Raw genomic sequence first — 15,373 nt, 5'->3', positions numbered from 1 at the left:
GCCAGTGCTTGTCTAAGTGTTGGTCCGAAATGGGTAGCCTGCGGGGCCACCTCGGGGAAAATTGAGGGCTGGTTTTACTCGTAGCTTGACCTATCCGGTGTTGCCCTGAGAACGAGATATGTGTAGCTCCCATCAGGATGTCGGCGCATCGGGCGGCTTTGCTGGACTTGTTTTACCATTGTCGAGATGTCTTGTAACCGGGATGCCGAGTCTGATCGGATTGTCTTGGGAGAAGAAATATCCTTCGTTGACCGTGAGAGCTTGTGATGGGCTAAGTTGGGACACCCCTGCAGGGATTGAACTTTCGAAAGCCATGCCCGCGGTTATGGGCAGATGGGAATTTGTTAATGTCCGGTTGTAGAAAACCTAAACCCTAACATAAATAAAACGCATCAACCGCGTGTGTAGCCGTGATGGTCTCTTCTCGGCGGGGTCCGGCAAGTGAACACGGTGTTGGAGTAATGTTTGACATAGGTTGTTCTAGGATCACTTATTGATCATAGTTCATCGATCATGCTTTGCCTTATCTTCTGGCTCTCTTTTGCGTAAGTTAGCCACCACATATGCTAGTCACTTGCTGCAGCTCCACCTCATATCTTTTACCCTACCTATAAGATTAAATAGTCTTGACCGTGAGATTGCTGAGTCCCCATGACTCACAGATACTTCCAAAACCAGTTTGCAGGTGCCGATGTTACTGAGCAGGTGGCGCAACCAAGCTCAAGGAGGAGCTCGATGAAGATCTTGTCCTTTGTGTTGTTTCGTTCTAGTTGATCAGTAGTGGAGCCCAGTTGGGGTCGATCGGGGATCTATGTAGCATTTTGGGTAGTCTTCGTTTTATTTTGGTTTCATAGTCGGACCTTGTTTGTATCTGGATGATGTAATGATTTATTCATATATTGTGTGAAGTGGCGATTGTAAGCCAACTATGTATCTTTCTCCCTTATGTATTACATGGGTTGTGTGAAGATTACCTCACTTGCGACATTGCTTTCAATGCGGTTATGCCTCTAAGTCGTGCTTCGACACGTGGGAGATATAGCCGCATCGAGGGCGTTACACATAATGCCTATGTATTGATCGTGCCATGAATAACATCATAACTATGCGCTCTTCTATTAATTGTTCAACAGTAATTTGTTTACCCACAGTTACTACGCTCATGAGAGAGATGCCTCTAGTGAAAGCTATGGCCCCCGCGTCCATTCATAGTATATTACTAAAATCCTAAATACCTTGCTGCAATTTATTTAATTGTTTTGTTTTACAATTTATCTATCTATCATTACCAGAATTAATCTTGCAATTAATGAGTACAAGGGGATTATTAACCCTCTTGCCTGCATTGGGTGCAAGTATTTGTTTTGTGTGTGTGCAATTTATCTTTGTTTGCGTGAATCTTCTATTGGTTCGATAAACATTGGTTCTTAACTGAGGGAAATACTATCTGCTACTATACTACATCACCCTTCCTCTTTGGGGAAATCCCAACGCCTGTCACAAGTAGTAGAAGAATTTCCGACGCCGTTGACGAGGAGGTTTCACCAAAAAAATTAGGTACCTGCACACACACACACACACACCTTATTTTCTTGCTTTATTTATGCTTTCTTTCATGATGACTCAATAAAATAAAAATAAAGACATATGGATCCTCATCCACTTGCTAATCTTTTCAAACTTGCTGCTTATTGGGATACATTTATTGAATGAAAAACATGATTGCAATGTTGTTAATATTAATTCCATGAAAGTTAATTGTGCTAATGACAATGACTGGGGTGACGATCATAATGCTATGAATATTAAAAGTGGGTTTGGAATCTCACTATTTTGGAGAACAATCAATATTACGAAATTTCTGATAAAAGTTGGTTTGGAGAGGTCATGACTTTAGTTGATGTTAATATAATCCCACTATCTTGGAAGATGATAAAATTTGCATGCATGTGAATCATGGAGAGAATATTTTATATGATAGCTATATTGTTGAATTTGATTGCGATTCTACATGTAATTATTTTGAGAAAGGAAAGTATAGCTATAGAAACCTTCATGTTACTCAATTACCTCTCTTGATGTTCAAATTAGTAATGTCTCATCCTTCTTTCTTGCATTTGCATATGCTAAATATTGCTTAGTTTGATAATTAGTTTGATTATGAAATGCATTTACATAGGAAGTGGATTAGACTTAAATGTGATCATTACATGTTATATGACGCTCTCTTTGTGTTTAAATTCTTGTATTTTATGTGAGTATCATTGAAATCTAAAGCCTATCTTAATGACTATAAAGAGCGAGCTTGTTGGGAGACAACCCGATAGTTATCTTTATTTTTCTTTTCTGCCTTGTGAGTCAACATGGTTATTGCTACTGTAATGATTGTGTTTTATCTTTTATTTTGAGTCTGTGCTAAGTAAAGTCTTTGTGATGATTTAGATGATAGTTGAATTGATTCTGTGCAAAAACAGAAAGTTTCGCGCCCAGTATTTGAATTTCACAATAAATACTTGAGTTCTTATGACTAATGTGAATTTGTGGACTTTAAGTACTTCCACCCTTCCATATTTTGCTAGCCTCTTTGGTACCATGCATTGCTCGTTCTTACCTTGAGACTTGGTGCAAACTTCACCGGTGCATCCAAATCCTGTGGTATGACACACTTTATCACACATAAACTTTATTGCACCCTTCGTCAAAACAAACACCATACCTACCTATCATGACATTTTCATAGTCATTCAGAGATATATTGTCATGCAACTTCCACGATTACTATTCACATGACTCGAGTGTTCATTGTCATTTTACCTTGCATGATCATATAGAGCTGACATGATATTTGTGGCAAAGCCACCGTTCGACATTGTTATACATGTTACGCTAGATCATTGCACATCCTGACACACTGCCAGAGGCATTCATATGTAGTGATATCATTCGGTTTATCGAGTTGTAAGTAAAAAGAAGTGTGATCATCATTATAAGAGCGTTGTCCCAGTGAGGGAAAGAATGATGGAGACTAATGAGTCCTCGAAAAAGTGGGAATGAGGTTCATGATATTGTTCTAAAAAAGGCCAAAATATCGTCAGCAGGCTCAAACTGCATAGTTCATTGGTGTTGATTAAAAAGTGTGCTGTTTAGAACTAGTGCAGAGTATCCATATCAATCATTCCTTTTCTTTTATGGCATGTTTCTCTCGGTTTATGATGGCAGGAAATGTATGGGCGGCAGAACCTTTTGCGTTGGTGACTCTGATGTCATCCCTATATACTCTCTTTCAAGTCCAGATGGGAAGACGACGAAGACATAAAGGTCCTGATTTATTTATTTTCAAGAATCACAATATACACAATGCTCATATTTGATAGGTTAATTCACATAAACAACACCCAGTAGAGACGGGTATCATGGAAACTTGAAAATTCATCACTCAAGCTACATATAGATTACATGGTAAATTACTCGTACAGCCATCTCAGCCCAGCTGGGAGGGAAACTGAGGTGGACAAAGTGAAATATACACATCGCTGCAGCTTGCTACTTTACTCTGATTTCTTTTCCTTTCCCCTCCAAAGGGGTCAGGCGTGCTAGCAACCGCAACATACACCAGGCTGGCCGGTGCAACTTGTTACCCTCTACTGAATAGTACGCCTGTATGGGCTGGATGCCCTTCACCCGTTGATGTGGCTCACCATCCACGGTGGAAGCCCCGTCCGGGGTGGGGCCTGCGGCTGCACTGCCGCATCCTCTGCCCTCTCGCCTGTTGCCGCTGGATGAATGCTGCACAACCAAAGCGAACACAAGCATATTAGTATTATGTTACTTAAATGTGGCCCGACAGAACTGCATAGAGACCAAAAGTGGGCTGCAAGGAACAACCCGACCAATTCAAAAGATGGTTACTTGAACTCTGAATAAGATTAGACTTGTGATGTACATCATCACCTGGTATTTGCGGCAGGGGGAGCATCCCTCAGCATGAAGGAAGAAGATGAAGAGCTGGTTTGAGGCTGAGTTTGATCTTGCTGCGCCGCATGGGCCTTCTGCTTCTCCACGAGCTGTGGGGAAGGGGCACGGACCTCTGTCAATAAAATTTGCTATACGGAACAATTTAGACCGGTTGGACCATAAGGTGATATAACGGGCTTACTTCCTTCTGGAGAACTTTATTCTCCTCCTGCAGTGACCTCTCCTGCAGCAAGAACGATGTAATGAGGTTACGTGCATGTAGACCAGTTACTTGCATACATGTTATAATGTCACAAATCTTGAAACAAGCTAAGGCTTCATGACAAGTTGACCAGTTCGAATACCGAATAAGGTATGCAAGGTTGACAGCTTACCTTCTTCTGAAGCTCAGAAATGGATTCGTGCATAAGTTGGTTCTGCAAGTACAAAAAATGAAAAAAATTAGTCATTTTTTTAACTATGAAGAGCATATGACTAAAATGCATATACATATTTTGAACATCTCAGTCTAGAATCTGATTTCAGATATACTTTGCTGAACTTCTCTGCAAGTGTTTTTCTTGTTTTTTTATATATTGTGCTGCTGTATCAAATCATTTAAATCAGTACCTTCCTGGATCTGATATGTTTCAGTGAGCTTTCCAGCTGCTGCTCCAGTTGCTGCAACTCCTTGAGATTCAAAGATTCAAGATCCTCTCCCATGAGATGCCTGCAGATGCAGGATGTAGAAATTCAGTCCCATTTATCTTCAGAGTGTATACAATATACTGGCAATCAACCAAAATCGTTACAAATTACTTTTGACATTTCTGTATTGTCTCAACCTTCGCCTTCAGTTTCCTATATTCGTGACACCAGTTTCCCTGCACAAACAAATAACAATCGCATTACTAACTTTGGGTGGGACAGGAAGGAACAATGACAGAAATGCTACAAATAGGCTAAGTTAGTTCAGAAATGAACAAAGAGACTTTAACAACATTGACACCACCACCACCACCAACAACAACAAAGCCTTTAGTCCCAAACAAGTTGGGGTAGGCTAGATGTGAAACCCATAAGATCTCGCAAACAACTCATGGCTCTGGCACATGGATAGCAAGCTTCCACGCACCCCTGTCCATAGCTAGCTCTTTGGCTTTTGGGTTTCATCTCCATAAGAGTGGCTGAGTTTTTACGTTGGCTCGCCAAGCCTATCACAACCCTCCTCCTTTACCCCGGGGGCATAAATCAGGAAGGATTGTTCTGTGCAGTGAACTTGAATTTTCATAACTTCAAATCAATTATGTCACTGCAACAAGTGTTACTATCAGATGTAAAAATCATATTTCGTAATATTAAAAATGCTGCAGCGGAGGTAAATATTTAAATAAAATTTGGAATATTTTTTGGGTTAGTAATTACATGTTTAAATAGTCCTCGTCATACGTACATGCTGAATCTGTTTGTCAGCAATCAGATAGAACTGGTTGGATCCCTCAGTTGGAGCTACAACTTGGTTTGTGCAAAAATTGGCCAAAAAATTGAAGCGAGGTCCTGGAGTTCCGAGTTACAAAAATAAGAATATTGAGCCTAACTGGATCTTCTAAGTCTGCAGGATCTACTTTTTATCCTAGATGGTTAGCCTTAGACAAGCTGTAATAAGAAACTGCAGCAATATCGCAAACAATACAGAAAAATTGGAGATGAGAACTAATGTCATGGGGCTATCCTTAATGGCCATTAGTAGCATAATACAATCCGAAGGACTGGAGATTCAACAGTTTATCCTAAGAACTTAAGATCAATGACCAATCTAGTAACAAGTCTTAATAATCTAGGATAGCATTTTGTTATTGCAATCAAAATATTGTGATTTTCACTGATGCACACAAGTATTTTAAAGCCATTATAATATATAAGCTTGTCAATTTTTGTTGCTAAGCCCTTCAAAAACTCAGCCGGCTAATCCAGAATTGCTGATCTGGCCATGCATTGCAGTTTACTACGTACTAATTTAGTAACTCTTAAAGTCAGATCACATTTTTGTAGTTCTTCCAAAGGCAGTATGTACGAATCAGCACGCTAGTCTAGTTCAGTAGCCATGAAAGTAAATTGGTCAAGTGGTATTTGGTTACATTATTCGACCATGCCTAAGCATTCATCGAAGAAAAACTGATAATAGGTTACAAGAGAATCAAATAGACCAACAATCCATAGTTGCAAGTCAATTAACTTCATAGCGCATGGAAATCATTCAAAATATAGTGGCCTACAAATAAATTTCAGAACATCTGATATCGGCAACAATTTATTTCATAGCTAAAGGAAAGCAAACCGCTTGTTTTTCATTTTTACCTGAATTTCAGATTCACTTGAAACGAGAACCTTTTCTGCATAAGAATAGCGCTCATACCGTTCAAGAATTTTGTCCATACTGCATAAGAGAAAGAAATATCTAGTCATTGGAAGTACATGTAAACAAGATTAATGTCCAGTATATGCACAATCTCAAGAATTGATATATGATACATTTTGACATATCAGAAGCTTTTCTGTAATGCGTTGTTTCATGTCAGTATATGCAAATGAGATCCAAATGTGGTATACAGCATCTGGTCAAATAGTTTGCAAAGCATTTCACTGTGACGTGTAAATGATAGAAAGAGCACGAAACTGACTTCAAATTAAGGTTCTGGTGTTGTTCAAGTTTTGTTGGGAAAATAGAGTGACCCTTTTCTTCTGTCTATAGACTTAACGAAATTTGCAAAACAGAAGTTTAGGGGTGGAATTGTGCTAGGCAAGGTTAGTATAATTTCTGCCAGATTCAAATTATTTAACTATAGTGCTAGAGCTTCAGTTTAAGAAACGTTCCTTGATGTTGTATTTAAGTCATTAACTTTTTTACTACTCATGTTATTCTCCTCCTATACCTTCTCCCTGTTTTCCCGTAGGCTTTACCCAGCATCCTAACTATTTGTGGAGGTCAACGTGTTCTCTGTCACCACAAACATCGTGTCCTCAATTGTCACAAGTACCCACAACACATGGAAAATTGTCAAACGCTACCCTATAACCTATAGTAGGAATGAACCAACAATTAGTTATAGTGTTGAACTATGTGCTAGCCTATAACCCGCAAATGGTTACAATGGTCATCAAGTCAAAATCAGTTCAAGAGTGTGCAACAACTCACGTATCCAATCAGCTAGACTCACAAACCGATAATATAGAAGGGTGTGACCAACAACAATTATCTGGGCAAGAGCCATGCCTAGATAAGTAAGACAACACGAATGTGAGAACCATTTTAAAACCTAATGTGTGGGTCCATGCAAAGGTATTGTCAGTACAAATATAGGTGGTAGTAGCAAATTTTCAAATGAAAGCTTTGATGCCAAAGCAGATAAATGCCCGTGTGAAAAGAAAACATGCACATAGTAAGGTGGTCCAAGGGATCCCAAGGGTTAGGCAACCCTAGAAAATAGGCGCGGCTCTTATCGGGGTGACGACACACCGGGTGGTCTTGCTGGTTTAGTTTTGCCTTTGACGAGTGGCTTGTCCACCGGGGTTCCTTATTGTAAGCATCGTGTTATCATGGTGTGAGGATGTTCCATCGGATGCATGTGGTAATTTATAATGGACTACTTGGTGCACCCCTGCAGGGCTAAATCTTTTCGGAAGCCGTGCCCGCGGTTATGTGGCGACTTAAAAATTTATAATATCCGATTTTAGAGAACTTGACACTGAACCCAATTAAAATACACCAACCGTGTGCGTTACGTGATCGTCTCTTTTCCAAGGAGTTCGGGAAGTGAACACGGTGGGGTTATGACTGACTCATAAGTAGTTCAGGATCACTTCTTGATCATTAATAGTTTGCGACCGCTATGTGTAGTTTACTCTTCTTACTCTTGTACTCGTAAGTTAGCCACCATACAAATGCTTAATGCTTCCAGCCTCCTCACCACTTAACCCTTCCATACCCATTAATCTTTGCTAGTTTTGCTACCCTTGGTAATGAGATTGCTGGGTCCCCATGGCTCATAGATTACTACAACAGGTGCAGGTATAGATAAAGCAATGCTTGACGTGAGAGCGATGCATGTTTGCTTTTGGAGTTCTTCTTCTGCTTCTTCGTCGATCATAGGATGGGTTCCAGTTCAGGAGCCCGGGATTAGCAGGGTAGATGTCGTTCTTCTTTTTGTTTGATTTCATCCATAGTCGGATCCTGCTCTCCTGTATGATGATTGTTGTGTATTGATGTATTCATGTTGTAGCTTGTGGCGAGTGTAAACCTTTATCTGGTATTCTCATCTATTTAGTGCATGGTATGTTGTAATGATATCCACCTCGCTATGCGCTCGAAATGCGATTCTGCTCCGATCATGAATTCATCACGTGATCGGGATAGAATCTTGGGTGCTACAAGTTGCTCTGCGCAGCCCCCCTCCAGGACTAGGTCCGTCTGGTCCCTAAAGGGGGGCAAAGGATCCGCGGGCTACTCCTCCACCTTATGCCAAAAATTGAAGGCGAGAGGGAGCTCCTCTGGATGCGCTGTGGACGACAAAGGGGATGGTGGATTGGAGGCGTGTGAGATTGGAATAAGAGGCGTCGAAGATAGCATTGAAGCTAGAGAGCGGAGGGCGCCGGCCTTTTACAGGCCACCGCAGGCGCCATTAGGGAGGCACTTGGGGACGCGGGTGGCAGCTAATGGCGGGTAGTCGAAGGGCGCGCCTCCCTATGAGAAATGCTGCAGCGACCTACTCGCACACCTCCAGTCTGCTCACATGCAAGCAAGAAGATGATGCCGCATGGCGGTCATCCAATGGACCGCCATAAGAATCCGAGGGCGCGGGTTGCTTCAAATCCGACAGGAGGCGCGAGGAGGAAGCTTAAAACTTTAGCGGTTGGTTTTGGGGCGAGCTCCTTACTGGACCTCTCCAACCTCCAAATATGGAGGCCACGAGACCTGTGTATGGAGCGAGATAAAAGAAATATAGCGACGGAAGCCATGAAGACTCTGCTAGAGTTGCTCTAAGACCTAGTTGTTGCATCATCATGAGATGGGAAATCTGATGTACCGTGGAGCAAGGACATCAAATTGTACAATGTACAACTTCAGGAAATACTTGGCATTCAATTTTCCTTTTTGAGAAAAGACATGCACATGGTAAGTTGCTAAGACCAAGGCAAGAGATACAACAACAAAGCGTTTAGTCCCAAATAAGTTGGATAGGGTAGAGCTGAAATCCATAAGATCTCAAAACCAAGTAATGGTTCTGGCGTGTGGATAGCTAACTTCCACACACCCCTGTCCATGACTAGTTCCGTGTGATACTTTAGTGCTTCAGATCTCTCTTCACGGACTCCTTCCATGTCAAGTTTGGTCTAGCCCAACCTCTCTTACATTATTAGCATGTATTAACCGCCTGCTATGCACGAAAGTTTCTAAAGGCCTACTTTGTATATATCCAAGCCATCTCAGACGATGTTCGACAAGCTTCCCTTCAATCGGTGCTACCCCGACTCTACATGTATATCATCATTTTGGACTCGATCCTTTCTTGGGTGACCACACATCCATCTCAAGATGCGCATTTCTGCTACACTCAATTGTTGAATATGTCTCATTTTAGTCGGCCAATACTCAGCGCCATACATTGCGGGGCGCCGTCCTATCGAACCTGCCTTTTAGCTTTCGTGGCACTATCTTGTCAAGAGAGAACACCAGAAACTTGGCATCATTTCCTCCATCCGACTTTGATTTAATGGCTCACATCTTCATCAATATCGGCATCCTTTTCCAACACTGATCCCAAATATCAAAAGGTGCCCTTCTGAGGTACCACCTACCCATTGAGGCTAACCTCCTCGTGCCAAGTAGTACTGAAACCGCACCTCATGTACTCAATTTTAGTTCTACTAAGCCTAAAAACTTTGATCCAAAGTTTGTCTCCATAGCTCTAACTTTCCATTATGCCTCGAGCTACTATCATTGACTAGCACCACATCAATCGTAAAGAGAATACACCATGGAATATCTCCTTGCATATCCCTTGTGACCTCATCCATCATCAAGGCAAAAAGATAAGGGCTCGAAGTTGACCCTTGGTGCTGTCCTATTTTATGCGGAAGGTCATCAGTGTCGCCATCACTTTTTTGAACACTTGTCATGAGATCATCGTACATGTCCTTGATGAGAGTAATGTACTTTATTGGGACTTTGTGTTTCTCCAAGGACCACCACATGACATTTTGCAGTATCTTATTGCAGGACTTTTTCAAGTCAATGAACATCATATGCAAGTCTTCTTTTTGCTCCCTGTATTTCTCCATAAGTTTTCATACCAAGAAAATGACTTCCATGATCAACCTCTCAGGCATGAAAACAAACTGATTTTTGGTGACGCTTGCCATTACTCTTAAGTGGTGCCCAATGACTCCTATAACATTATTCTTTGTAAAGCCTCCCTAATCTCAGACCCCTAGATTCATCTCTCCATTGAATAGCTTGTCGGAGTACTCCTGTCATCTATGCTTGATCTCCTTGTCCTTCACCAGGAGTTGATCTGCTCTATCCTTGATGCATTTGACTTGTTTGACATCCCTCGCCTTCCTCACGATCTTAGCCATCTTATAGATGTCCCTTGCGCCTTCCTTCCCGACCCTCATATGCCCGGGCACAATGTGGTCTTTTGTACTCCCTGGTAAACATTAGTGCACAATGTCCCTTGCGGTTATTCTCTCACTAATTTTTACTAGATGTCCCTTGGCCTTCCTTCCCGACCCTCATATGCCCGGGCATAACCACTAGTAAAAATTAGTGCAAGAATATGGTCTTTTGTACTCCCTGGTAAACAAATATAAGAGCGTTCAGATCACTCAAGTAGTGACCTAAACGCTCTTATATTTCTTTACGGAGGGAGTATCTTGGTATGGCAAACAAAGATATATTTTTTGCCCTTGACAAAACACATTTTTCAAAGGATCTTCAGAGACTTGAATTTTGAATTTTGATTATCAAAGTTGTAATACATGGCTCTCCACCACAATACCCTCGCGTTTGTAAGATAAAAGTGGTACAGAAAGTACTAGATGATAACCAATCTATGATTAGTGGGTTAGGAGTGCGGTTGTACTCCCAACATGGAAAAAAGGACAATGAAAAGGAGCCACTTAGGCGCTAAGCAGACTACCGCCTCACTTTTGCCATAGGCCAAGGTTTAGGCGCCCGACTATGTTCTCCATGACCGATGAGATCTTTTTCCGGCGACGGTAGGAAAGGAGAAGCGAATGCAGGGAAGAAGCTGCAGACACCACCATTATCGCTACATACAAATGACGAATGAAAGAGACCTAACGATACAAAGAGACGGGAAAAGGGGGATGCAAAGAAAATGGACGGTCTTGTTTGGGCTATGTTGTCAAGAAAGGTTGAATCAGAGGAGGGATTTCTCACTCCAACTCACCACCGATACCTCCCTCTAGGCTCCGCACCATTGATTTCATTGTTGTAAAATCTCCTTCTTTGTCATACGAAGGCATAAGTGCGCCTAGGCGGTCATTGCACTAGGCATAGGCAAAATTCAGATTAGCGCCTACCGCTTTTTTAGTACCTTGACTCACAGCCCACCAAGGAAGATCGAACCAATGGTTTGACACACTGTGCGGATTATTCGTTCCGTGGGAGGCGACATTCCTGACGTTCCAGAGATCTTGAAGCTCCACAATTTTAGTCCTTACTAAACATTGTGTGAGTGTGTACGTGTGGTGGTAATGTGCACTTGTGTGTGCATCTACGTTGTAATCGGTGTTTCTCAAAAAAGAGATAGTCCTACTACCTTAAGCAGGAAAAGCACACGTGTGATATGAAGACTGCATGTATATGTCTTTAATGCGCGTCAATTTGAAAATCAAACGCAAACTATTTGAGTGATGGGTCATAAGGTTTTGCTTAAAAACACACTTTCGTTATTGCTTGTGGTTTCACAATAGTTCATACATAAATTTATGCCATCCAAACTTTTTTATAATAAAAAAGAAATTCAAAAAGTTTTAAAATAAAATGTTAATATTAAAATTTCAAATTATAAAATTTGAGTTCAGAGAATTGTCAGTTGGAAAAAGTAGAAACATAACTTTTGTTCTTAATATTTAAATTTTGAGAATATGAAATTTATGAATAGTGACTGTGCATGTTTGTTGATGCATAGTTTGGTAAGATAAATGGTTGAACAAGAAGGGGGGCACAAAGGTACAAAATAACTAATTTTAACTAATGTAAAGCAATCAAGTTGTAACATAAATAATTATTCATTAATAGACTTCATGGTAAAACCCTTTTTGGCATACGGTCCATACCAACAACAATGACTGTGAGATTACATTTTAAATACATAACATTTCTATCATCTAGGTGGGCGAACACAAAGGACAGACCCAGTGCATAGAAGCTCCCACACAAGGTGGGGTCTGGGGAGGGATTATAGGAACCTAGTCTTACCCCTGCAAAGTGCAATGCAGAGAGGCTGGTTCGAACCCAGGACCTCTTGGCACAAGTGGGGAGGACTTCACCACTGCGCCAGGCCTGTGGGTGGGCGAACACAGTGTAAAATAAATAAATAAAGTAACAACCAGTTCGTGACATATCAAGACTATGCCATGAAATCCTGAGGTGTGATTCCATCAGCGGATCCACGAAAGTCGATAGGATCTGCTTACATGTACGTGCCCAGGATCTCCATATATTAGTTAACTTGTAACTGGGAGCTAACAAAATATCACTGCAGCAAAAATGTAACAACATATGAAATGGTTAATAGATATGACACTTATGAAGTCATCTGCCGAGCTTCAACTATATTGTGTGCCTATTCAGTTTTTCTTCTATTTCATGGAATTAATACATGTAATGAGCAGATATAAACTCTAAATAACGGCTCTAGCTGATCATCTATATGTCGTTTGTGGACTAAGTAAAGATGTGGCAGGAGCAAAAATGGAAGTTGACTATCCCATAGCTTAGTCAGATATTCCTAGGAATAACTTCTGTTTTACTCTCAAGTATATAGGTTTAGGGACACAATAGGTGTAGAGGATAACTGGTTCCCAGACTTGGTTAAGTACTAGACCGACAACAAATGCATGTAACATAGACCCATCACACAGTCCCTAACAGCTTACTTCGTGTTTACTAGTCTAGAGATGAGTAAAGTTGGTTGCAATGTCAGCTTTGGACCTTTGCTATGTGTGGTAAATTAATCGACCGATAAGGAGATGGAGGATATAGAGTGAATAACAATTGGGTACATTAACCATTATCCAAGCCAGGTCCAGAAAATCAGCAGGCTACATCATTAGCTGCATTTTAGTGTATGCATATGATGCCTGCTCGATCAATGCTGATTTTGTGCCTGAGTCGGTTATATGCAGGCTATAGATGCCTTTTTAGAATATTGTAAGATCTCAAGATTTTAGTTCCGATCCTAAACCATGGAATATCGTGGTGCATCAGCGTGCTGTCTCATAGGCTCTAGACAAAGCATAGCAGTTACTTGTCCCCGTGAGCTACTTACACGTGCCTATCGTGCAGAGGTAGGCAAAGCAAACCAAATGACAAGGAACGACAGAGAAGAAAATAAAGCCGGCAAGCTGATTAATGCATGGTTACCAATTCGGATGTTCATGGCAGTCTTTTCCAAATGAACAGCACGGAAACAGGGGGTAATTTTATTCAGTACTTTGATCTGAGATACTGAAGTTCACAGTGCAGCACTAGCTTAAAATATGACTGCATCTATTTATATCTTAATTTAACCGACTTTGATTCTTACGCGTTTTCATCACGTGACCAGCTTGATACATGCATGCAAGCACCTATGCGTCAAACAACCAAGGAAGCTGAAGGCAAGCCAATAAAACTTTACTTACCCTTTTCCGTTAGCGCCGCGCATACCCTCAGTGGTACAAAACTAGAAGAGATTTAGCACCTCAACATACAGGTCCTTGCCATGAAGCTGATGGTAATGTTGCTTTCTCAGCAAGATTACAAACAACAATGGATATTTACTAAGCAGTAGCGATCCTTTCGACGGTATGATATTTCTTACTTTCAAACCGTGGAGGCTGATCTAGTACTTCGCCGGACGGGAATTATGGAAGCAGACAGAAATGGGAAACTAACATGGACTAATGTCAGCGTGTGGGGGAAATAATGGATCAGTCTCCGTGATTTTATTGACTCCTTTACTTTGTGAAGAACCATCGCCAGCACCAACAAATATCACGGGCAAACTATGATGGTTGAAAGGGAAAAAAAGTATGCAGAAACTCTTATTTTATATTTGGAAGGAACTCTCTACTTTTTGGTTTGACTCTTCATGCCGGAGTTTCATCAGCTGCAGACAATAATTCCATGCATTAGCTGGTCAAGTGACTCTTTTCTCCGTGCGTGCCGTAGACAGTATCTCCAAGCAAGCAACAAAATGGCCGCATGGCCGGAGCTACCAATATGAATGATAGCAAAGCCTGTGGAACAAAATTCTGGAAATAACCGAGATGACGAGGTTCATTTGTTCAAGCAGCAAGCACAAATTTGATGAGGGAGACAACAAGGTATTGTAGCGTCTAGTTAAGATTCCAAATGAGAAGATGAGGTAGCATGCTAAATTGCGATGTCACTTTAACCCCATATATATTTTTTACGTAAATAACCCCAGCCCGATAGAAATATCAAGAGATTACCGTCTTAACCCTTCCACTTGGGGTGCCACCTGGCGCGTCCGGGACCAAAATTTCCCCAAAATACGCCAGATGAACAACCTTCCCGGCGCTGGCGGAGCATAAAATAGCCCGGCGACCCATCGCGCGCCCTACCCCCCATAGCAAGAAATCGCGGCCGCGCGGAACGCCAGCTCCCCCATCGATTCTAAGAAAAACGAGCAAGCAGCCACGGCAGAATCGGATGGAAACAGCGAGCGGGCAAACGGAATCTACCAAACAGCAGCGCGGAAATGGAGAAGGCCCTGGGGTCGGCCGGGTCGTCTCGCAGGACCAGAACGGTGCGCAGGAAATCGAAATCGAAGGCGTATTGGGGAACAAATTTAAAGACAGCGCGTGCTTAATTTACCATGACTCGGTGGAGAACTCGTAGAGCTTTCCCTTGGTGGAGAAGATGATGAGGCCGACCTCGGCGTCGCAGAGCACGGAGATCTCGTGCGCCTTCTTGAGAAGCCCCGAGCGGCGCTTGGAGAAGGTCACCTGCCGGTTGATCTTGTTCTCGATCCGCTTCAGCTGCACCTTCCCCCGCCCCATCTCCGCTCGAGAACCGGGCCAACCCTACGCCCCTACCCTCCAACACCGGCAGACCGCGACGGCTACTCCGACTGGCGCAGGCGGAGGCGAGGCGGCGGAGCCA

The 15,373-nt window shown here is 42.0% G+C and overlaps 1 protein-coding gene across 1 annotated transcript; it reads right to left on the bottom strand.

Moving 5' to 3' along the window:
* Positions 1–3,307: 3,307 nt before the first annotated feature.
* Positions 3,308–15,367, bottom strand: LOC119303170 (MADS-box transcription factor 14-like). The gene is made up of 8 exons (XM_037580262.1): positions 15,086–15,367; positions 6,313–6,391; positions 4,774–4,838; positions 4,585–4,684; positions 4,350–4,391; positions 4,157–4,198; positions 3,952–4,064; positions 3,308–3,786 (listed from the first exon to the last, which is right to left on the bottom strand). The coding sequence occupies exons 1-8, from the start codon at positions 15,268–15,270 to the stop codon at positions 3,678–3,680; spliced, it is 735 nt and encodes a 244-aa protein (XP_037436159.1). The 5' UTR covers positions 15,271–15,367; the 3' UTR covers positions 3,308–3,677.
* Between the last annotated feature and the right edge of the window lie 6 nt (positions 15,368–15,373).

Source organism: Triticum dicoccoides, chromosome 5A, assembly GCF_002162155.2.
Source record: "Triticum dicoccoides isolate Atlit2015 ecotype Zavitan chromosome 5A, WEW_v2.0, whole genome shotgun sequence".
In the NCBI taxonomy this organism is placed as follows: Eukaryota; Viridiplantae; Streptophyta; class Magnoliopsida; order Poales; family Poaceae; genus Triticum; species Triticum dicoccoides.
Note: the sequence above shows the minus strand (reverse complement) of the source record. Positions and strands in the feature narration are given on the sequence as shown.

What these genes read in the sequence shown, in the direction of transcription:
- LOC119303170 (XM_037580262.1), bottom strand. Translation starts at nt 15,270, where the DNA reads ATGGGGCGGGGGAAGGTGCAGCTGAAGCGGATCGAGAACAAGATCAAC. An exon ending in CAAGTGAATCTGAAATTCAG is followed by an intron (nt 4,839 to 6,312) that starts GTAAAAATGAAA and finishes TTGTTTGTGCAG; the next exon opens with GGAAACTGGTGTCACGAATA. An exon ending in ATAAAGTTCTCCAGAAGGAA is followed by an intron (nt 4,065 to 4,156) that starts GTAAGCCCGTTA and finishes CCTTCCCCACAG; the next exon opens with CTCGTGGAGAAGCAGAAGGC.